The 20,200-nt window shown below is 42.9% G+C and overlaps 1 protein-coding gene across 5 annotated transcripts in view; it reads left to right on the top strand.

Annotated features, from left to right (window-relative positions):
• Positions 1 to 15,933, top strand: part of MECOM (MDS1 and EVI1 complex locus) — a 329,947-nt gene extending 314,014 nt beyond the window's left edge. For all 5 annotated transcript variants that reach the window (XM_066193709.1, XM_066193707.1, XM_066193708.1 and 2 more), the window contains 7 exons: positions 3,808 to 3,974; positions 5,989 to 6,066; positions 7,827 to 7,996; positions 9,088 to 9,232; positions 11,965 to 12,201; positions 12,763 to 12,949; positions 14,203 to 15,933. In XM_066193709.1, the coding sequence (XP_066049806.1) occupies positions 3,808 to 3,974; positions 5,989 to 6,066; positions 7,827 to 7,996; positions 9,088 to 9,232; positions 11,965 to 12,201; positions 12,763 to 12,949; positions 14,203 to 14,337 (1,119 nt within the window). In that variant the 3' untranslated portion in view covers positions 14,338 to 15,933. The remainder of the gene's footprint in view (positions 1 to 3,807; positions 3,975 to 5,988; positions 6,067 to 7,826; positions 7,997 to 9,087; positions 9,233 to 11,964; positions 12,202 to 12,762; positions 12,950 to 14,202) is intronic.
• The last annotated feature ends 4,267 nt before the right edge of the window (positions 15,934 to 20,200 follow it).

Genomic DNA, 20,200 nt, shown 5'->3' with positions numbered 1-20,200 from the left:
TCACCGGGATTAAAACAGGGAAAAAAGTCAATGTCAGTAAATACCCACTAATACCAAGGGGAATGTGTGACTTTTAACTCTTGTCATTCAGGAAAAAAGATATTGAAGTTGGTAGTCTTATGAAAATATCACCTGAGTGCTTAGCAGAAAGGAATTGAAAACATCATGATGTTATATTGCCTTCAGGTCTTGAATACAGCTAAAGTTCCTCTCGAAAAGGCCATAGTAGAATTAGAAAAGACAAAGAAAAGTGCAACAGTGATGATCACAGCTAGGGAACAGCTTCCATTCAAAAAGAGACTAAGTAGATTTTGATTTTTTCATCTGGGAAAAAAAAAAAAATGCCTGAGGGAGCTGTGCCCCAGCTCCGTGAGCCCATGAATGGTGAGCAGAACCTGAATGAGAAATGGTTATTCATTACTGATAACAATACCAAAAAAAAAACCCCACAAAAATATCAGGCAAAAGGCTTAGAAGGAACAAAAGCCAGTATCTTTTCATATGCACCTAATTAAATTGGTGAACTCTCCTTGACAGAGATATAAACGGGTTTGAAAAGGTTTAGCCAAGTGAATGGGAGCAGCAGCCGATGGCTGTTCAGCGTTGTAACGGAGATGCAGCCTCCAATTACTGCTCTTGCCCCTCCCTGTGCTGGTGTGTGGCAGTGGGAGATCTGTCCCTTGCCCACCCTCCCTGCGTGTTTCCTGGAGCTACTGCTTGGCACCGAGTACCAGCTTCCAAAAGCTCACGTCGCAGGTTTAGAATTCCCGCTTGGTTTTGGTGTCTGAATTGGTCCTCAGTGCAAAACCCCTGGATTTCTTACTGCTCAGCTGGTATTTTGCAAGTAGACTGGTGAGCAGGGGCTGTCTGCCTGCACTGAGAGCGATGGGCAGCCTGTTGTGGGTCAGGGCAGCATGTTGTGGGGCAGGGCTGCAGGACTGCATGAGCTGTAAAATACCCCCACAGCCCAGGAAGCCGTCTCACGCATCTTGAGGGCTCTGAGCACCAGCGCACTCCAGGGCTTCTAAAGAAAATGCTCCAATTTTGGTTCTTGGGAGCCCTAACTCCAGCAGATAGTAGCAGCTAAAATCATCCTGCTGGCAGTGGAGTGACAGTGCCTCGGGTCAGCAAAGCTGTGGGGCCAGACACTTCCCATTGGTGCTGGTGCAGCTCTTGGAAAACATAAATCATACCAGGTCACCACATAAGTCAGGCTTAAAAAAAAAAACAACAACAAACCCAACTAAACAGCAAGCACAATAGTCATTCCTATGGTGAGAAACATATTTTTAGAAAGCGAGTAATACTTTAAAATAATTGGAAGTGCTCGTGTTTCCTCTGGATGAGGGATTTAAGATTAGGTGCTGATTTCATACCTATTTTGGGACTGGTGTAATCCTGGAGGCAGTGTTGGAGGTAGAGCTGATCTGCTGAAACAAGAGTCCATCTCAGTTTCTTCTCTGCCAAATCCTGGAAATAAGAACTAAAACAAAAATCGGCATGACTAAGCCATTTTAAATGTAAAGGGGAAAATAGTTGCTTTAATATATTACTGGCGGGGACCATGTGCATGAGAAATTGTGATCCAAAAATGATTTAGACCCACTAGATAATGAAATGGACTTGAATATTAAATATACATAAATAAAACATTTATTACACTTCTCAGTACCCTTATTATTCTTCACCATAAATATGTGATATCATAACCCATGCACTGTCTTGTCACTGCTAATCAGCCCGAAGGCCAAAAGGGCATTTTTCATTCAAACCATTTATTTTCAGCAGTTGTAAAAGAGACGAGTGAATTTTTGTGGGGAACAATTAGAAGGAATTAAAGGCTGTGGAACGACTATTTTAAAAGCTTTAAGAATCAATTCCAACTAAAGGAGAAGATGAAGTCGTATAAAAAGAAATATATGGTAATGTTGAGGTGTATGGGTTGATAATGACATCTCGGTGCCGAGATAGAATTACCTCCTCTCCCAGCAGCATCATCATTACATATCTCATGCCTGTGATCAGTACATGTCAAAATCCTTCATATTGACAAATGTGCTGTCCACTTGCATCTGTGGAGAATGTTTTAGCAGCTGAGTGATTATGAATCAAACCCCAGAGCTTACAGCCCTTACTGCCTCCCAATGCTTTCACATTTGTTGCCTGACAAGTAAATGTATCTTGACTTCCCTCTGAGATTTTTTATTTTTTTCCACCGTGTTTGATGAAAGACGTTTGGCAAATTGGCAGTGGTACCCTGTACGTTGCAATTTGTACTCAGCATTAGGAATCTGAGCATGAAATGAGAGGGCAGGCTACATGCTAAAGGGAAAAAAACAACCCAGCCCAAAGGCAGAGCTAACCAGCACGGAAATAGTCATGCCAGGAGACAACTGTGTAATTCTGCCAATGAAAATAAAATTAAATAAACCTGCAAAAATGCCCAGTTCTTCCAATTAAAATTTCAGTTTTCCAACAATCAGAGGAACCTTTTACGGATTTTGAAGAGCAGTCTGTGGAGGTGTTCCAGCTGAGAAGGGTTCAACATCTTGTCTGTCATATAATTTCCTTCTTCATTACAAGCAAGATCCTGCACAGGGCTCATACTGTGGGTTTTGTGCTCCGTAGGTGAGAGCTTGGCTTCCTTTTTTTTCATTTGTTTGTGGTGTTATGGAGAGGTGGATGGTTATTCTCACCTCTCAGTAGGCTCAGCAGCATTCTTGAACTCTACAAGTGGCAGTGTTTGAGGCTTTGGAGGAGCTTTTCGTGGTCTGTTCCAGACACCTTGAAGAAAACTGTTCTCCAGAAATTTTTTTAATCCCCACTCCCTGCAAATTACAGACAGCTAATCAAGAGTGGAGCCATCCCAAAGCACACAGGAGTTACAAGCAACTAAAGGTAGAGCAAGAATATTAAAGAGGTGGAAAAATAACATAGACATCTAACGGGCAATGTGAATACAGAGCACCAAACCCACCAAAGCTTCATTTCTTCTGTGTTTATCTAATGGTCTTTGGCTATGTTGGGCTACAACACTGGACTGGATGGTTGGATGTGGCTGGAACATTGGTGGAGCTTCTTTGGATCTGGGTTGTTGCAGCCTTTGGTTGAGCTAGAGTGTTCATAAGGTTTCCTCTGTGATAAGTGTCCTCTGCAAGTCCTTAAAAAATATATTAGAAATTCAGTTATTATTTCTGTTCATTTGGTAATAAATATTCAATTATTTCTGTAGGTGGGATGTATAGACTTGTAGGCACACAACCACAGAGCATGACTGTCGCTAGAGGACACGAAAGAACCACACTCACCCGTCAGGTTGAGAAGTGAAGAGAGAAAGAAAGTTTATTATGATTTGGGGTTTTTATGGGGTTTGGAATTTGTTCAGGGATTGGGGGCCGAGAGTAACACCTCTCTGACTCCAGTGGTCAACTTAGAAGTCCATCAGTTTGTCCTTCCCCCTGGAAGGAATGCTTATTTACAAAATATCAGTCTTTGTTTTTGTTACAAGTGTGAGAAAGCTCCAGTCCAAGAATGAAAGCACATCAGAAGGCTGAAAAATCAGGGCGACACATGCTACAAAACCTGGAATTTTATAGGAGCTGAGGCTTAAAAATATAAAGAAATGAACACTGGCTGATTATTACCCTCATGACCCCTAATTTTTGAGACTGCAACTCTACACTGACTTTTTTTCCCCTCCTTTCACTTGTCGGTCGATGTTCTCTGCGTTTCGGTTTCCCGGTGGGGGCAGAAAGCTGAGGGGATAATTTAACCTTGTTGGGCTCTGTGCTCTCTCTCCCGCTGCAGGTGTCAGCTATAGAGAACATGGCCGAGAAGCTGGAGAGCTTCAGCGCCCTGAAGCCGGAGGCCAGCGAGCTGATCCAGTCGGTGCCGAGCATGTTCAACTTCCGCGCGCCGCCCAGCGCCCTCCCCGAGACGCTGCTGCGCAAGGGCAAGGAGCGCTACACCTGCAGGTACCTCCACAACACCCCCTGCCCTGACATGCAGCAAGTGTCTCAGGCCTCTCCGTGCCCAGCGTGGAGCAGCAACTGACAGAACAGAGAGGACGCATTCTTAAGCCGCGTCAAGGGAAATATAGGTTGGATATTAGGAAGAAGTTTTTTCACGGAAAGGGTGATTAAATACTGGAATAGTCTGCCTGGGGAGGTGGTGGAGTCACGATCCCTGGATGTGTTTAAAAAAGGATTGGATTTGACAATAGGTGCCATGGTTTAGTTGTGATGTTGGGGCATGGGTTGGACTTGATGATCTTGAAGGTCTCTTCCAACCCAGTGATTCTGTGATTCTGTTTATTAATTATTGGTGTTACACAACAAAGAGCTCTCCCTTGATGCATTGGAGTGGCTGCCTAGAACAGAGGCTAGACAAGATTAAGAGAGTAAGAGTAGGTATTTATTAAAGGCCTTCAATAGGTGCACCTTGGGCAGTCAGAAGCCTCCCAGAGGCTATATCCAAGATGGACAATGGTCCGTTTTTCAGACAATTATAAGTTTAGGGGTTATACAATTATCAGGGGTTAATTCTCCAATTAGTTTCAGGTAATTAAGTCATTTCCTCCAACTTCACCCCTCCTAATTCACTGTTGTTTACATCTCTCAAGGCCTGACACAGGAAGGTGTCCTTGAGTTTCAGGCCCAGAGAGGAATTGTTTTGTCAGACCAAAATGTGAAGACAGTAGCTAACTCTCTATATGGAGTTTTAGAGATATACACTAAAGCAGTACAGGATTTGAAAAATATAAAAGCTAAATCCTAGGGCATCACCCTGTATCACAGCGGTTTGATAAATGAGGTGGAAACTGTTATATAAACAATTCTTTTTTTTTTCCAAGTTTTCTCATGACTTTCATATATAAAAGTGTGCTTTCATTATTGATTTTTTTGATCGTGAACTACAGACGTGTTTTCTCTCGGGCTTCTGGTTTTAATATCCAAAGCGATCAGTGATAAAATACATGACTTATTAGGACTTGTGTGTACGGACTTGAAAAAAACCCCCACAATGAAGATAGTCATTGAATGTGCACCCAAAATGAATGGGAGCTTTGTCAAGGAGAGTGGAATTAGCTGTGTGGGTATTTTGAAGGCTTATACATCACGTTGTGAAAAAATAAATGGGACATTAAAAGTGAAGGGATGCAATCTTCAAAGTCATCGCGGGGAGCAGCCACCAGCCTCATTCACTTAAGAGAGTGCTGTGTGTGCTCTGCGCCCATGCAAAAATGGGCTCAATGTCCTCAACAGAATGGGCCAGTTTTAAACTGAATATTAATATGTTACTTGAACGAAGGGGGAGAACTCACGATAACTTTATTTTTTTTGCCATTATTTTTCCTGTGACACATTATCGAGTTTGGAGAATGGTTTTTAAATTGCACTGTTGAGGTCTCTATATCATCTCCAGAATGTGCAGGCGTTTGACACTGGCATATCGGTTTATCTGATCTTTTTGAAAACGTGTCACCTTCTTTCAAGACGTGTTGTTATAGAAACATACCTTGATGGATTAGGTCTTTGAGTCTTGTCTGCTCTGATCCTATTCAATGCACAGAACGGTGTCACGTTTGCTGACACGTAGAATTGGTTGAAAGGTTTGAAATTTGCTTACACAGAGGCAGAAATCCAAGGCTTTAATAACAGATTCTCTTGATTCCTAATCTGAATGAGGCTGATAATCACCCAGTGGGCTTAGAACCTTGGGGGTGATCTTTTAAACAGGTTTTTCATGTAACTCTTGCTTCTGCATAAGCAAAGCTGGTTGGTGCCAGCAATTCCAGTCCCACTCTTGTGTGTGTGTCAAGCCCTGACATTTGCTGAATGCTTTTATTGAGATGTTGTTGCACCAAAGCAGAGCCAATAGAACCATATCGTGATGATAATTCCATTTGGACCGTGCATCCATTGCAGCTCAAATTGAGAAGAAGTCACTGAAGGTAGTGTTGCCTTATCAAACATTTTCTTATCACAGATACTGTGGCAAGATTTTCCCGAGATCTGCGAACCTGACCCGTCACCTGAGGACGCACACTGGAGAGCAGCCCTACAGGTACCACACCCTATTACCCATGTCTGTGCTGTGGCCAGGCTTAGGGTCCCTGCCAATGCAGACATCTTCTGGGAATAAAGACAGGGAATTCAACATCCTTGCTGGACCAGCTCCAGCCCTTCCTCCTTAGCTTTGGAACCACCATTGCGTTTTCATCTCAGAATTTTGTGCATTTAGGGCTGATCCCTGGTGTTGAAGCTGCAGAGAAGGGAGACAGTTTTGGTCTTAGTAAAATTACTTTGGCTGGGGCAGCTTCCTGACAGAATCCCCAAGTCCTGCCTTTGCTGGAAAAGTGGCTGGCACTGCTGAAGCAGCATGATTGAAGTGATGTTCAGTAGAGCTCATGGACCTATTTTCCCTTGCAAAAAATTTTTTTATTGGAGTTCTGCAGTGTTATTTGCAGCCTAAAATTGGGTGATTTGTCAGTCATCTGATTTCTGAAAGGTCCCGCTTGCAAAGGCGTTGCTGTATTTATTTGTTTCCTGCCTAATCTGGATCCTTTCTGAGGTCTGCTTAACCAAAACCCATGTGGGTGTACTCTCCTGTTGGTAAGGATATGTGTGTGATACTGAATCCAGGACAGTCACATGCAGAAATGTGTATAAATCTTCACATTATTGAAAATGAAAGGCTAATTTAAGCTGGAAAGAGGCCAGTTCATGTTCCAGTAAAACAAATGCACAGATTTCTGCATTTTACGAGCTGTAAAGAGCAGAGTAAGCTCATTGTTTGTGAGGAAACAATATGTTTTTTGCATCTAGTCTCCTTGGGAAATGAGATTCACATCTAATTTTATTGAAGGAAGGTCTTGATGTATGTTATACCCGTCCACTGCATAAAAGCCACAAGCAATTAGCAGCATAATGGGTGATTTCAGCACTAAAAAAAAAAAAAAAAATAAATTTACATCATTCACAAGTGTAAGAGAAGCACGGGAGAAGTAAGAGATTGAAAAACTGAAGTGGTGAAGACTCTTGGCTAGCTGCCAGCCAGAGAATTTGGAATAGTTATAGTATGACTTAGTAATGGCTTAAAGAGCAATACAGTAAAGGCTTTAGGGACTCCAAATCGCTGCAGAGTATGAAAATTGATGCCTCTGGTACCAGAGTGATAGACTAAACTACTCACATTGGCACAGTATTAAAGGTTGGGATTGTTTATTGCTGTTTTTTGCAAGATAACTGAATTTCCTCTGGGATTAGCAATCAAGCAAGCTAATTCCTCAAGAAAAGATTTAATCACACAGTATAATTTAGAATAGGAAAAGAAATAGCCCTTTTTACCTTATTTGAGCATTAGAAGTGATCTGTTTCATGTTTTTTTCCAAAAGTGTTTAATTGTATTGTATTGGCAGCACATGAAACAATGGAGTTATCGCTCTACTGTTTTCAAACTTCCCAACTTTGCGTGCAACAGTTTTGAAAACGTGGGACTCAATTACCATAGCTAATTTGATGCCATTAGCTCAGAAATATTATGCTCTCTCCTAGAGGCAGTATTTAAAATATAAAGTCTAATGTGAATTAAAGCTGAAAATGCCACCATAGATGTTATGTCTCCATTCCAAGAGCACAGCTCTCCAGTTAGCCAAAATTTGTCTTTATGTCAGGGAGGATTGAGCCTCAGTAGGGAACAAGGAACTGTGGTTGGGTGCTGAGACCGAGCCCAGAAGGCTCGTCATGTATATTAGGACAAATCTTTCGTTTCCAGCTACTAACAAACTCTTTCCTACCCACTTGTTTTGGTGGTTTTTTTTTCAGATGCAAATACTGTGACAGATCCTTTAGCATATCCTCTAACCTGCAGAGACATGTGCGTAACATCCACAATAAAGAGAAGCCGTTCAAGTGTCACTTGTGTGACAGGTGTTTCGGTCAACAAACCAATCTTGACAGACATCTAAAAAAGCACGAGAACGGGAACATGTCTGGTATGTTCTGAATTTTCCCTCCTGTCTCTTCCCTCCCCAGCCTGCCCCACGTCCCATGTGCAGGGACTGCCCATTCCCTGTCAGCACTGCCCAGTGTCCACAGGCACATTCTGCTCCAAGGGGTGGGGGGTTGCAAAATATGTGAGTGTCTAAGCTCTGCTGACATTTGAAGTGCTTTGAAAATCCCAGCATAAACTCTCCCCTTGTATGACTTAAGACCACTGGATGATGTCTTTTCTTTTGCTTTTAATTAAGCCAACCCATAGCGTTTTGAGAACAGACTGGGAAAATTGGTTTAATCCCATCTCCGCAATCACTTGGATCTCAATAGGAGTCCGAGATTTGGAGTCTCAGGGGACACTCTAAAAGATTTTCCTGGCACCTTCTGAAATATTCCCACTGTCAGGAGCTGAAAAACGCTGGCTGTTATGGAGCTGATGGTGCCTCTCAAGCCCCAAGCAAATTGGTCACTGCACAGCAGCAGCACAGGCAGTGGCAGGAGGGGATGTCCTTGGGCTGGTTTGGGTGTCTGTTTTAATGAAAACCCTCTCTGCAGTCCTTTCAGTCCGCATTTTGCCTCAATGGAGATAACCAGGGGCATGCAGTGAATGCAGGGCTGTCCCTTCCCCAGTGCTCCGAGAAAGGTTTCTGACACTGGTCTCTCAGTGCTAATGAACCTGGGTGAATATGTCAATGACTGCTCCGTGTTTTGAACAAATCTGCCTAATTGATAGCTAAAAATTACACTCCCTTTGCTCAGTTGGGCCACTGGTCTAAGAAGGACAGTAATCAATGGATAGTCTTGGAATCACAAGGAGCAGGAGGGAGATGTTGAAATAGAGACATGGCAAAAGTGACGATAAATCATGGAAATGGTACCCAGCATGCAACCAAGTCGTTTTGGCTGGAAATCACCTTTGCCTATGAATAATTACTAATTGCTGGTTTTATGGCCAGAAGCTGATAGTTCACACTGACCAACTTTTGGCTCTCACTCATTTTAACCAGAGTTTCAATTCAATTTTGATTTAAATGGTTAAATATAGAAAATGCAAAGGAGCAGCCACAGACGTCGTATGTTTTGCCTTAAGGTACTGCAACATCTTCACCTCACTCAGAACTGGAAAGCACAGGGGCAATCCTAGATGACAAGGAAGACTCTTACTTCACAGAAATTAGGAATTTCATTGGAAACAGCAACCACAACAATCAATCCCCCCGAAACTCAGAGGAGAGGTGAGTTGTGTCTGATCTGCCTTCAGAAGGTGCCCACTGCTCCTTTTCCAGGTCTGCAGACCTGATTGTTAATTTTTGGTGATGTCTGGAGCCAGAGTTATTTTAGAATCTGGTTGCTTCAGTGGCCACCTTGGTGTCTTAGGAAGAAAAATGTGTTGATTCCCTCGCCACTGTGTATGAAGATGTTCCAAGTGGCAGATGCTGGTCAAGAGATTTGAACTGTGAACACATTTCTCCTTGTATCTGGAGCTCTCAGTTTCAGGCTCCCACCGTTGATTTGAGTCTTCTGAAAAAATTCCTTCTCCTCACATTCACGGCAGAGCAGGTGAATTCTACATCCTGTGGCTAAATGCATGGTGCCTTAGGATTTAAGTGCAATTTAAACGTGCAATTAATAAAGTAGACCAGGCTGAATTGTTGGATCAAATGAAAGATTGTAGCTGAAAATCCTTTCCCGTAAGTAACTCAATCCCAGGAAAGATGCTGAGTAGCCAAAAGCCCGTGAGGCTGCGGGTGGGCGTTGGGAGTCCACAGTGCTCCAGCATGTGAGAGAGCTTTTTCTATTAAGATTTATTAAGTATATGGGTGTTTGAATTCTTCTGAGCTAACAGAAGAGAGACCACTTCTAAATATTTTCAGTTAATAAAAGTACAGCTAAGCGGAAAAGGCTGTGGGACGGAGCCCCACACATTTCTTTGGGATTGGTGTTGCATTATGCATTATTTTCCCTTTTGAATTGGCATTACATTATCAACATCAAAAAATTCTTACTGCTGGTGACAAACTTTGCTGTCTCCTCAATTTCTAGATGCCTTTGTGAAGGGATCAAAAGGATGGACACCACACAATTTCCACAAAAGTATTGGATTAAGTGATTACATGCATATTCAAATTTCATTCCATCTTGATTGGCAATGAGGGCTTGGGATTTTTTCTTTGCACATCTGGTCTCAACATGTCCTCCGACAGGAAGTCAGCAAAGTGGAAAGGTTGCTGGGTTGTGCAGTGTTTCCTTTCTAAATTTGGCACTTCAGACTGCTCTTGACGGATATTTTATCCCTGGCAAATTGCTGCATTTGAAAGCATAATTAGGGAATCTGTTTTCTTAATCACATGGCTTTTGTTACTTTGGTTGAAGTCCATCTCCCTTTCATTTCTAGCAGCCTCAATTGAGCATAACAAGCAAGTTGGCAGCCCAAACTGCGCTCAACAATTTCTTATTTCTGCCTATTTAAATAAAAGATGATAAAGAGATATTTCTCTGATGATCTTAGAGGGAGGTGGCTGCTTCAACTCTCCCTGTTCTGCACAACCTCAGATTTTTTTGATACTGTTCTAAAGACAGATCATTCCCTAGAGCATTTTTTTCAATGCAATACTAAACTCACGGCAGTCAGCTGGAATTTGCTCGGAAAATAGATGAAACGCTAATGTGTTCAGGAAAACGATGCTATTATTGTGGCAGAAACCAGCTTTGCTCCTCAGAAAGTCCATCAGTTACAGCAGAAAGTCAGATGTTAAACACCAACGAGGCTATGAGGGTTCATCTTATCTTGCTCCAACTTTGGGTCTACCCCATATTGTCCCGCACAGTTTGAAGCACACGGAGTCTAAAGCAAACTGCGTGCGGACAATAAGGTTTCCATTTTTATAACTGTATTCCTGGAAGAGTTAAGGACCTTTTGCACAATGAGAACAATAGATGAATCAAGGCCTCCGTGCTGCATGACGTGGTGGGGGCAGATACAGTGGTAGCAATTTTGGGGGGGCCCTGCACTGCGTGCTGCTCATTCACATCGCCGAGCCTCTCGTTGGGCGTTCGTTGAGGCCGCGGTGCCGAATTCCTTTGGCTCTTATTTGATGGGATGGACACAAAGCGGGGCTGGATGCTCTGAACCCTACGGGGTTGAGACCATTACCAAACAAGCCCCTACTTCAGCGTGGGTATTATGTCCTTGATAAAGATCCCGTAGGAAGTAGTTAAGAGGAGTCATTGTCTGAGAGCAAAGGGCAGCGTAATAACAGCGTGTAGACCAAATGGTTTTCCATGTGTGTATTGCTGTAATTACTCATTTAATAAGAATAAATGCACTTAAATTGCCATATGACCTTTCTTTTCATTGCTTTTTACCCTTCAAATCAGTCAATAACCTAGTTCAGCACGGAGGCAATATTGCAGACCACTCTTCAGGTCTCCAGCTGAAGTCCCTTAGGTTCCCATATATGAAATCCATACGTTCAGTGAAGCAATATGGCTTCCAAAGGGGTGGTAGTGTGCAAAATTAATTATGTGTGTAATTTTGACTTTAAAACTCTGAATGCGATATTCATTTTTTGCTTAAAAATGCCAGATCCAATTTTCAGAGTTTCTTGGCCCCTACAGCTTCTGTTAAAAGGCAGTGAGTTGTTTTGCCCAGACTACATGTATGATTGGAAACTTAAGATGAAATAATGCATGAGAAAATTTGGAATGGTTATCTGAACATGCCTCTGTTAGAACAGTAGTTTTAGCAGGATAGCAGGAAAATCCCATGCTGATGGTGCTCCAATGTCCCACTGATTTCTGAGTGAATTTTCTCCAATGTTGCCTAAATGTCTGAAGCTAAGCAAGATATAAAATACTTTATTCTGCTGGGACAGATGCTTTTCAGATCTGCCTCCAAGAGTCTGCCAATGAGGAGCTTTCATATCTGATTTGTGTTCATAGCTTGCATTTGTTCTGGTACTTTCAGAATGAATGGCAGCCACTTTAAGGATGAAAAAGCCATGATAGCCAGCCAAAACTCGGATCTGTTGGATGACGAGGAGGCAGAAGACGAAGTAATGATGGATGAAGAGGACGAAGAGAGCGAAATGGCAGGGAAAGCAGTCAAAGAGCCTGCGACGAGTGACATGCATGAGGGCACTCCCGAGGAGGATTATGAGGAAACGACTACTTTGGACATGAACTGCAAAGCGTCCCCTGGCAGGTTGGTTCCTTCCGAGTATTGGTGTGCCCGATAGGCGGGATGAAAACAATGAGCCATACAAGAGTGCCAGCACCAAACCGGCTGCCGTGGGAACGGGCCCGGAGCAGCCGCTTCCCACTCACAATAGCAACGTGTATCTGTGTTCGGGTCAACACCAGCCCTGCTTTCAGCCTCTTCGTGCAGTCTGGAGCCCTTGTTAGGAAAACTGACTGTGCTTGGGGAGCTATTGTGAGGTTCTGGGTGAGACAGGAAGCAGGGTGAGACAGTTCCATGGGAGAGACGTTATCTGCTCCGTGAGCCGTCCTGGATCTCTCATAATGGCCTTGCAAAAGGCTGTGGAGACACCATGAGAGAGACAAACTCTCCCTCCCCCACTGAACTGCCCTTTCTTTAGAACAGAAAAGGGAATTCCTTTTATTTCAGGATCGCCATTCCATGAGGCAAGGTGGTCTGTGAATGTGAGAAAGGGGGAAATGGCTCAGATGTGTAAATCTGAGAAGATGAGGGAACGCAGAGAGGATCATTTAATTGACATCTAAAACCTCCATGGTGTTTTTGTAGGTATAAAGAAGAGGAGTATAATAAGACTGGACTTTCGGCTTTGGACCACATAAGGCACTTCACAGATAGCCTCAAAATGAGGAAAATGGAAGAAAATCAATACAGTGAAGCTGAATTGGCAGCTTTCAATGCTTCCCAGCTGCCGGAGGACCTCAAGCAACCGTTGTACAGGAAATCCAAATCCCAGGTAAAAGCTTAACTCAGTTAAAATGTTATTGTCACCAAATACCTGCAGGATTAAGCTGTTAGTGTGTGGCAGGCAGGGTTGTTACAGCTTTGTCAGACGGGGCTGTGCTCCATGTCCACAAACCTCAGGCTCACCCAACATCCCAGAGACATGGCAGGATGCTCTGCTCCCTGAGAACAGAGGATTTCCATAGTTTTTTCTTACTTTTTTAACTATTTTTGTTCTGCCTGCTGCCCACAGAAATGCCATGGTAAGAACTAGTCCCACTCTGCTGGCACTGATGCTATGGGGTTTAGCTGCAGTCTCACAGGGATGTGATCTTCTGGCTGGCTTGGCTTTTCAGTATTTTTTTACGGCCTGTTGGATGGTACTACCTCTTGGTCCTCCGCACGTTTTACAAATAGCAATAACTGAAATGGTATCCTCGTGCTATTTCTTGCCGTTTTCTAAACAGTAATTAATTAAAATGGGGTTTTTTAGCCCCTTCGAAAGATTCCTGTTTCAAAAACTGCAGAATACGCATGTAGGAAAGGTCAGCAAAGGAGACTGTTGTATTTGGTGAAATACAGGACGAGACAAGGGATAATGTGATTCCTCAGCCTCTTGAAAAGAGCCTCCTGTGCCAAGAATCCAAAGGCAAAGGAGACTTTGGGACCTCAAAGGTTTCTCTGAACTTTGTGCAACCAGATGAAAGCAGAAATTATTATTACTATTAGTGAGTCAAAAGTGTCAGTGAAAGGGTTGACAGTGGTTTTTACCTAAAGCATTTTGTTGGGGTTTTTTTTTGAACTAAGTAGAGCCCAGTGGCTGCTCTGACTGTGCAGGGGCGGCTTGGATCCGAGCTCAGATCCCCGCCACGGTGTCATTGTAGGACACGAAAGAAAGATGAGAGACTCCAAATATTTCAGAAGGCAAAGAGCATAGAAAAAAAAAAAAAAAGCCTTTATTGTTTAATTCTTACTACCTTTTATAAGGTGTTCCGATACCGACTTAACATCATTGGTGAATAGGAACAACATCTCTCTAATCCCATTAGTGAACTTGAGAAACAGCAAAGCACCACCTGGAGAAAGATTGTGTCGAGAAAGGAGAGTTGTCTGCCAAGATTGTTTTGAGAAGAGGCTTTCTTGAGAAATTTTTCCTTGGGAAAAAGTTAGCAGCTGCTAGCAGGCGAAAATCTCTCAGACCCAGAAATATCAGGCCCACACCGCGGGAAGTGTGACCTCCTTGTCCTCCTTCTGTCCCCCGTGCAGGCCTATGCCATGATGCTCTCTCTCTCCGACAAGGACTCCCTTCATTCTGCATCCCACAGTTCTCCCAACATGTGGCACAGTATGGCGAGAGCCGCCGCGGAATCCAGCGCCATCCAGTCCATCAGCCACGTATGACAGTGCGGAGTCTTACCCAGGATGGGACCAAGTCCAAACCAGTAGCATGGCTCTTTCATATATGACTATTTAAAAGACTGCTGAGCAGAATGCCTTATAAATCTGCAGGGTCACTCATTTAAAGTCCGGTGACCTTAAACTGAATAATTTTAAAAAAAAAAGAAAAAAAAAAGAAAGAAGCTATTTATTCTCAATATTTTGTTTTGCACAGCAAAGGCAGCTGCTGACTTCTGGAGGATCAATGCGACTTAAAAGAAAATAAAAATAAAAATAAAATAAATAAAAAAGTGATTTCAGTGGATTATGTAAACGGGGCCGGGAAAAAGTGTCTTCCAGTTCACCCGGCTTTGAGGAGCAGGGGCAGAAGGGTTAAGACTGCATTGATACACACATGGGCACTCCTTAAAAGTAGGAACTGAATTGATTTTCTTTTTGTATAAGATAGTTTGACACAGGATTGGGAACAGTTGCTTTTATGTACAAATCTCTTCATTAAAGCTTTATGCATTTTAGCCCTTCAAAGAAAGAAAATAGTTCTATGAAATGCACACTATCCATCGTAAATGTAGAAAGAAGTAACAGGGAATATTTTGTTCTCTCCGTAATTCTTTTGCCTTCTCAACTGCATTGTTTTAAAAAAAAAGGAAAACCAAGGAGAAAAAAAAAAAAGAAAAAAGAAAGAACTCTGAGAAACAATACAAAAGAGGCTTGTGTATATTGTAAACTATGAATGTTCACTACTCCAAGAAGCTAAATCATCCAGATAATTCCGTGAAATCACCGCGTTCATCGACAGCACCACTAGTTCGAATCATTGTAAGGAGATTTTTAATTTTCGACAATCATGTCACTATTTTGTTGTATTGTTTCCTTTCCCCCTACCCCCTTAATTTCTCCTTTGTGTTGTGCGTACCGTGTATTTATTTGTTGGCAAACGATTGTTTGTTGATTACAATAGCACTGTTCCTGTAACAAACAGCACTGCTCCAGTCCCCCACTGCGTTACGATGTAAGGCACCCATGTACTTCCAAAAAAAGTGAGGTGAACTGATCTGTGTATATGGGAGTGCAAAACAGTGTTTGAAATTTTCTTACATTCCTCTTTTATTTTTTTTTTTTGCCTTTTAATGAACTAAATAACTAATAGATGCGACTTAGTTTTGTTCTTTTTTTTTTTTTTTTGTAATACAGTAAATTGATTCGATTGTATAAACAGTTATAATTTCTTCATGAAAGCATGATTCTTCTGATTAAAAAAACTGTACCCAATATTTTATGCTGGTTGTCTGCGAGCTTGTGTGATGTTATGTTCATGTTAATCCTATTTGTAAGATGAAGTGTTCCAAATTTATGTTTTAAAAAAATAAATAAATAACGGAAGGTATTCAGTTATTTTTGGGGGTTTTTTTGGCCTTTAGCGAGGGACCAGATTTATTTTTCCTTTTGTTTATAATCTCATTTTGAAATAATCGGCAAGTTGAGGTACTTTCTTTAAATGCTTTGTACAATGTAACTGTTACGCATTTCAGTACATTACTATGGGAGGATCAACTTAAAAAAAAAAATAATAAAGGACTACAAAACTGAAGGGATCTATTTCCTTTTTGTCTTGGTTTTGTCTGAGTTGGGAAAAAAAAAAAAAAAAAGCATTTCCTCTGCAGCAAAGATGGATCTATGGGGTCGTGAGGGCAACCAGAGGATGGGGCACTGGGAGGTGTCTTGGACTTGGCCATGAAATGTGGGACACGAGCCAGAGCCTCTCAATAGACCGACTGTTGGAGGGGGTTAGTTCAGTCCTTTAAGTTTCAAAACGCTACCTTGGAAAAGAGGGATATTTAGGTCATTTCACAGAAGAGGTTGGTGCAGTGTCACCTTCAAAGGCTCTTGTGGAGTTTGAGTTTTGCCTGCATGCTGCTTGTGGGGACAACATTGGGAAGCACTGGCTTGTGCATAGTGAAATATTCATTCATATTTGATCACCAGAGTGATCAAAATCCGTGGCTGAGAGGCTAAATGAGCCTCCAACCGCATAAAATGAGCCTTTTAGAGTCTGAAAGAAAAAAAAAAAAAATAGAGAGCATTTTAATTTGTGTTCCCTTTAAAATCAGATCCGAACCCCTGCTTCCGGGCAACGTGTGGAGGAGGGCTGTCAGGAAAAGCCACCATTTTCCCAGGGAATGCCCGTCTTGCTGCTCTTCTCATCAGCAGAGATGAGATGCTCCTCTCTCAGCCTGTACCAGTGCACAAAGACCTCTCGTAGCTCATAAGATATTTAAGTTATATTTCAGAATAATTGGTATGTGTCATTCTTGTCTTCAGCCCAGGTGAGGGCTTGTTTGGTTCGCTCCTTCAGCTTGAGAGCCTTCTGCATGAGTTGGTGGCAAGCTGAGACCTACACCCCAATGGTTTTCATGCAGGAAGCCTAAACCCCACCTGGAAAAAACGTAAATAGATGAGAAAAAGAAAAAAATCCCGTGTGCATATTCTTGTACTGCACTGGCCTGAGGCAGTGGCCAGGTACATGCAGATAATTGCATAAATAGGCTATTATTTTTAGTGCATTTAAAGTCACTGTGAAACTTGGTTTTAGGTTTCTGCCAGATACAGAGAACAAATAGATCAATCAAGTCAAGTTTTATCTGCAAACAACTTTCCAGATCGTTTTCCCCTTTAATTCGATGCAATGACAGTTCTTATCAGCTCTGCCCTCACCTGCCCTAGATGAAAGAGGGTTTGGGAGGTGGAGAAAGGGTGGGGCAGTGTCCCCCGGGTTTAATGTTCTGGGTTAAAGTAGCACACGGATCATAGACCTGTCAGGAAAAGAACTCCTTGAGCTGAGCTCAGGGTTAGTTCAGCCTGCCCATAACCAGGTCTGGTGACCATCAGGGAGGCACTGCTGCCAATCCCTGGGCTGATTTTCCCACTGGTTCTCTAGAAGTTGGTATTTTTTTTGTCACAGTATCCCACCCAGCAGCAGTGCCCATGGGGTTTGATGAGCAGGGGGGACAAAGGGTATTTCTGTAATATCACGAGTCCTTCAACTCCATATGTAGATCCCTTATGTTCAACTCCATGGTAGATTCCTTAACATGACCTTGATTTTCATTGCCTTGTCTCGGTGCCAGAGCTGTTCACCCAGAGGAATAGCTGAAAAGTAAACCCAGATTTGATTACTCATCTCATCCCCCAATAAACAGAGAAAACTGGATAATTTTTGTCTTTGTGTCATACCCTCCCCAGTGGACCACACAGGTGCAATTGTCCAGATGCAAACAGATGCTGAGTGAGGATTGATGTTTCTGGCTTTCTGCTACAGTGATTTAATTTTTTTTTTTTAAGGGGGAAAAAAACAAAGTCAATACTTTTCAAAAATCCCTTCAGCTCATTTCAGCATCATCCTACTGTTCACCCCACTGTAGTATTTTTCTGTAAGTCAACAAATCATTCCCATGTGATCCAGCAGCCTTCCTAGATGGAGGAGCTGCCCATTACCCTCTCAATTCCTATCCACAGAGCTGAACAAAGCCCCTGCATGACAAGATGATTAATCAATATTTCACCCTGGCCCAGCTCCTCAATACCCCTGTGGGTCTCAGCCGCCGTTCCCGTGTCAGCTGCTGTTTCCAACGGGTACATTTGTGGAGTAATGGGAGGGGAAGTCATTATAAAAGCTTTTGCAGGGCTGCTTTTTGCTCAGCTATTCAGTTTGGCCCGTTGCTCCATGAGTGTCTTGAACTTTAAAACTTTCTGTCAGGTCTTTCACATGTGGAGGCTCCCTGTGAGCTCCTGGATGGCTCTGCTGTGCTCTCTGCCTCCCAGCTATATTTAGTCCCAGCTGTGGTTTTGTTGCTCACTCCTAGGGTGGTGTGGAAAAGTCACTTTTAAAGATGCTTCCAGTAATGACTTAAACAAAACAAAGGTATCCCGCAGCAAACAGAAACCCCTTTTTCCATGGCGAAGCCCATGTTCCTTGCCAGGACTCCAGTTAGCAGGAAAATGTTTTCTGCAGCCTGGCCAAAACCAGCCTTTCTCCCGTCCATTGACTGGCTCTGTAGGTCTGTGAGTACACCTAGTCTGGGGCTGGCAAGAGCCAAATTAATTCAACTGCTGTTTCTGTACAGAAAATGCTGCCAGCTGTAGGAAAGGCTCAACTCAAGTTCATTTAGGGAAGTCTGGAGAGATGGTGAACATCAAATAAAAAGTAAAAAACAAGTACTTTGTCCCTCCTCTTTTCCATTATTTTCCCCCTGAATCAGACTCGTTTGCTGCTAGAAGAAAACAAATTCCAGCAAAACTATCCCAGAATCTAGATTTTAATAAGACTAACATTTAGATAATCCCTGAAAAGAGGCCCCAGTGCCACACAGTGATCCAGGAACTCATCTCGCAAGCCCTTATCCCAAAACTGCTGCCTAAACTTTGCTTGGGAGTGGTTTCCCCCCTAGATATAAACAGAAACCCGACTGAACACAGATCCTTTTGCATGGTGGAAGCAAAGCCTGGTTTTTTTTGACCCAAGAGGGTGCACATTTTAAAGGCAATCGAAGCTATGCATATCTATCAATCCCTTTGGGGAACCTTTTTATGAAAGGTGTTGTGGGAATATGAAAGTATTGTGGTACAGTGAGCTTTAGCAGTCTGAGCGGGGGGTCGGAGAGAAGGCACCTCCAGCAGGCACTCGCCTTTTCCCTGCTTTATTTTAATACTAATTAATTCCAGAAAAAGCTAAAGAAATCTGATGAAATGCTACACTTCTAAGGAAAGGTTTTGCCCAAGAGTGTTCAAGCAGGCCTCCCAGCTTGGGAGGGCCTAGTGGGAGAAGAGGGTTAGTGGTGATTTTGATGCTTAAATTATCAGTAATTAAGAAGTTGATTTTTCGGGGATTGAGGAAAATTTTAAACAGCTGCTTCTTTCGGGCCTTTTAATCCTCATTTTCATTAGCATGTGCTAAGGCAATCTGGAAAATATATTTAGATCCATATTATGCTATGTCAAGACCTCAGCATCTGTACCTTGGGGCAGATACATGTGAGATAGCCGAGGGTGGATGTGCCAGCGCGCACATGTGGAAGCGTTCAATTTGTAACATGATTACAGCCCCAGCACAAAGCCCGCTTGATACCTGTGGCAGGCTTGTTCCGTGGCGAGCACAGAAAATCCTCCAAGATCATGTCATGTTTCACATCACCAGCCAAGCCAAACTGGAGGAGTAGCGCTTTAATTCCTGGGGAATCTCTTTCAGCGGGCGCGTGTCAGGCCCAATTAAGGTCCAGGCGGGCTGGTGCTAATTGGGGTGAGGAATGCAGGGGGGTAACGTGGTCCTGCAGCCAAGCAGCCCCTTTGTCCAGGCCACACAAGCCTGTCTGTCTTCCCCAGGGTGGCCACTGGAGGAACTCCTACTAGAAAACCTCCTGGAAAAGTTCACAAATGGAGTGAGAGATTTCAGGGTGGATAAGGGAGCTCGGGGTGCTCAGCAGCAGCTCGCTGTGGGGTCTCCTGCATTGAAGTTGCCATCAAAGGAGAGGAAGGTGGTGAGCTGCCTTCTCCACATGCAGAATGCAAACCTGACATCAGCATCCTCCAAGGATCCTCTCTCATCTCGTCTTTCTCCACTCCCAAAATAAAAAGACTTTTTTTAGTCTGAATTGCTGATACACTAGAAAAAAAAACTGAGGCATGAGCTGAGATGTTGAAATTAATTTAAACATTCAACCTCCCCTGAATTTCGGAGGGATTTATGTGAAAATCCCAGCAGACTCGGTATCAGGTCATCCATAATCCAAATGAAAGTAAAACATTGGAGGACAAAAGCTCATGGTCTAATTCAAAACTGATTCCTACAAATATTTGAAGGATTTCGATC

The sequence above is a fragment of the Chamaea fasciata genome, unplaced genomic scaffold (assembly GCF_029207755.1).
Source record: "Chamaea fasciata isolate MVZ Bird 193981 ecotype frontalis unplaced genomic scaffold, bChaFas1.0.hap1 SCAF_11, whole genome shotgun sequence".
Taxonomy (NCBI): domain Eukaryota; kingdom Metazoa; phylum Chordata; class Aves; order Passeriformes; family Sylviidae; genus Chamaea; species Chamaea fasciata.
The sequence above is the reverse complement of the archived record's forward strand: the minus strand, read 5'-3'. Positions and strand labels throughout refer to the sequence as shown.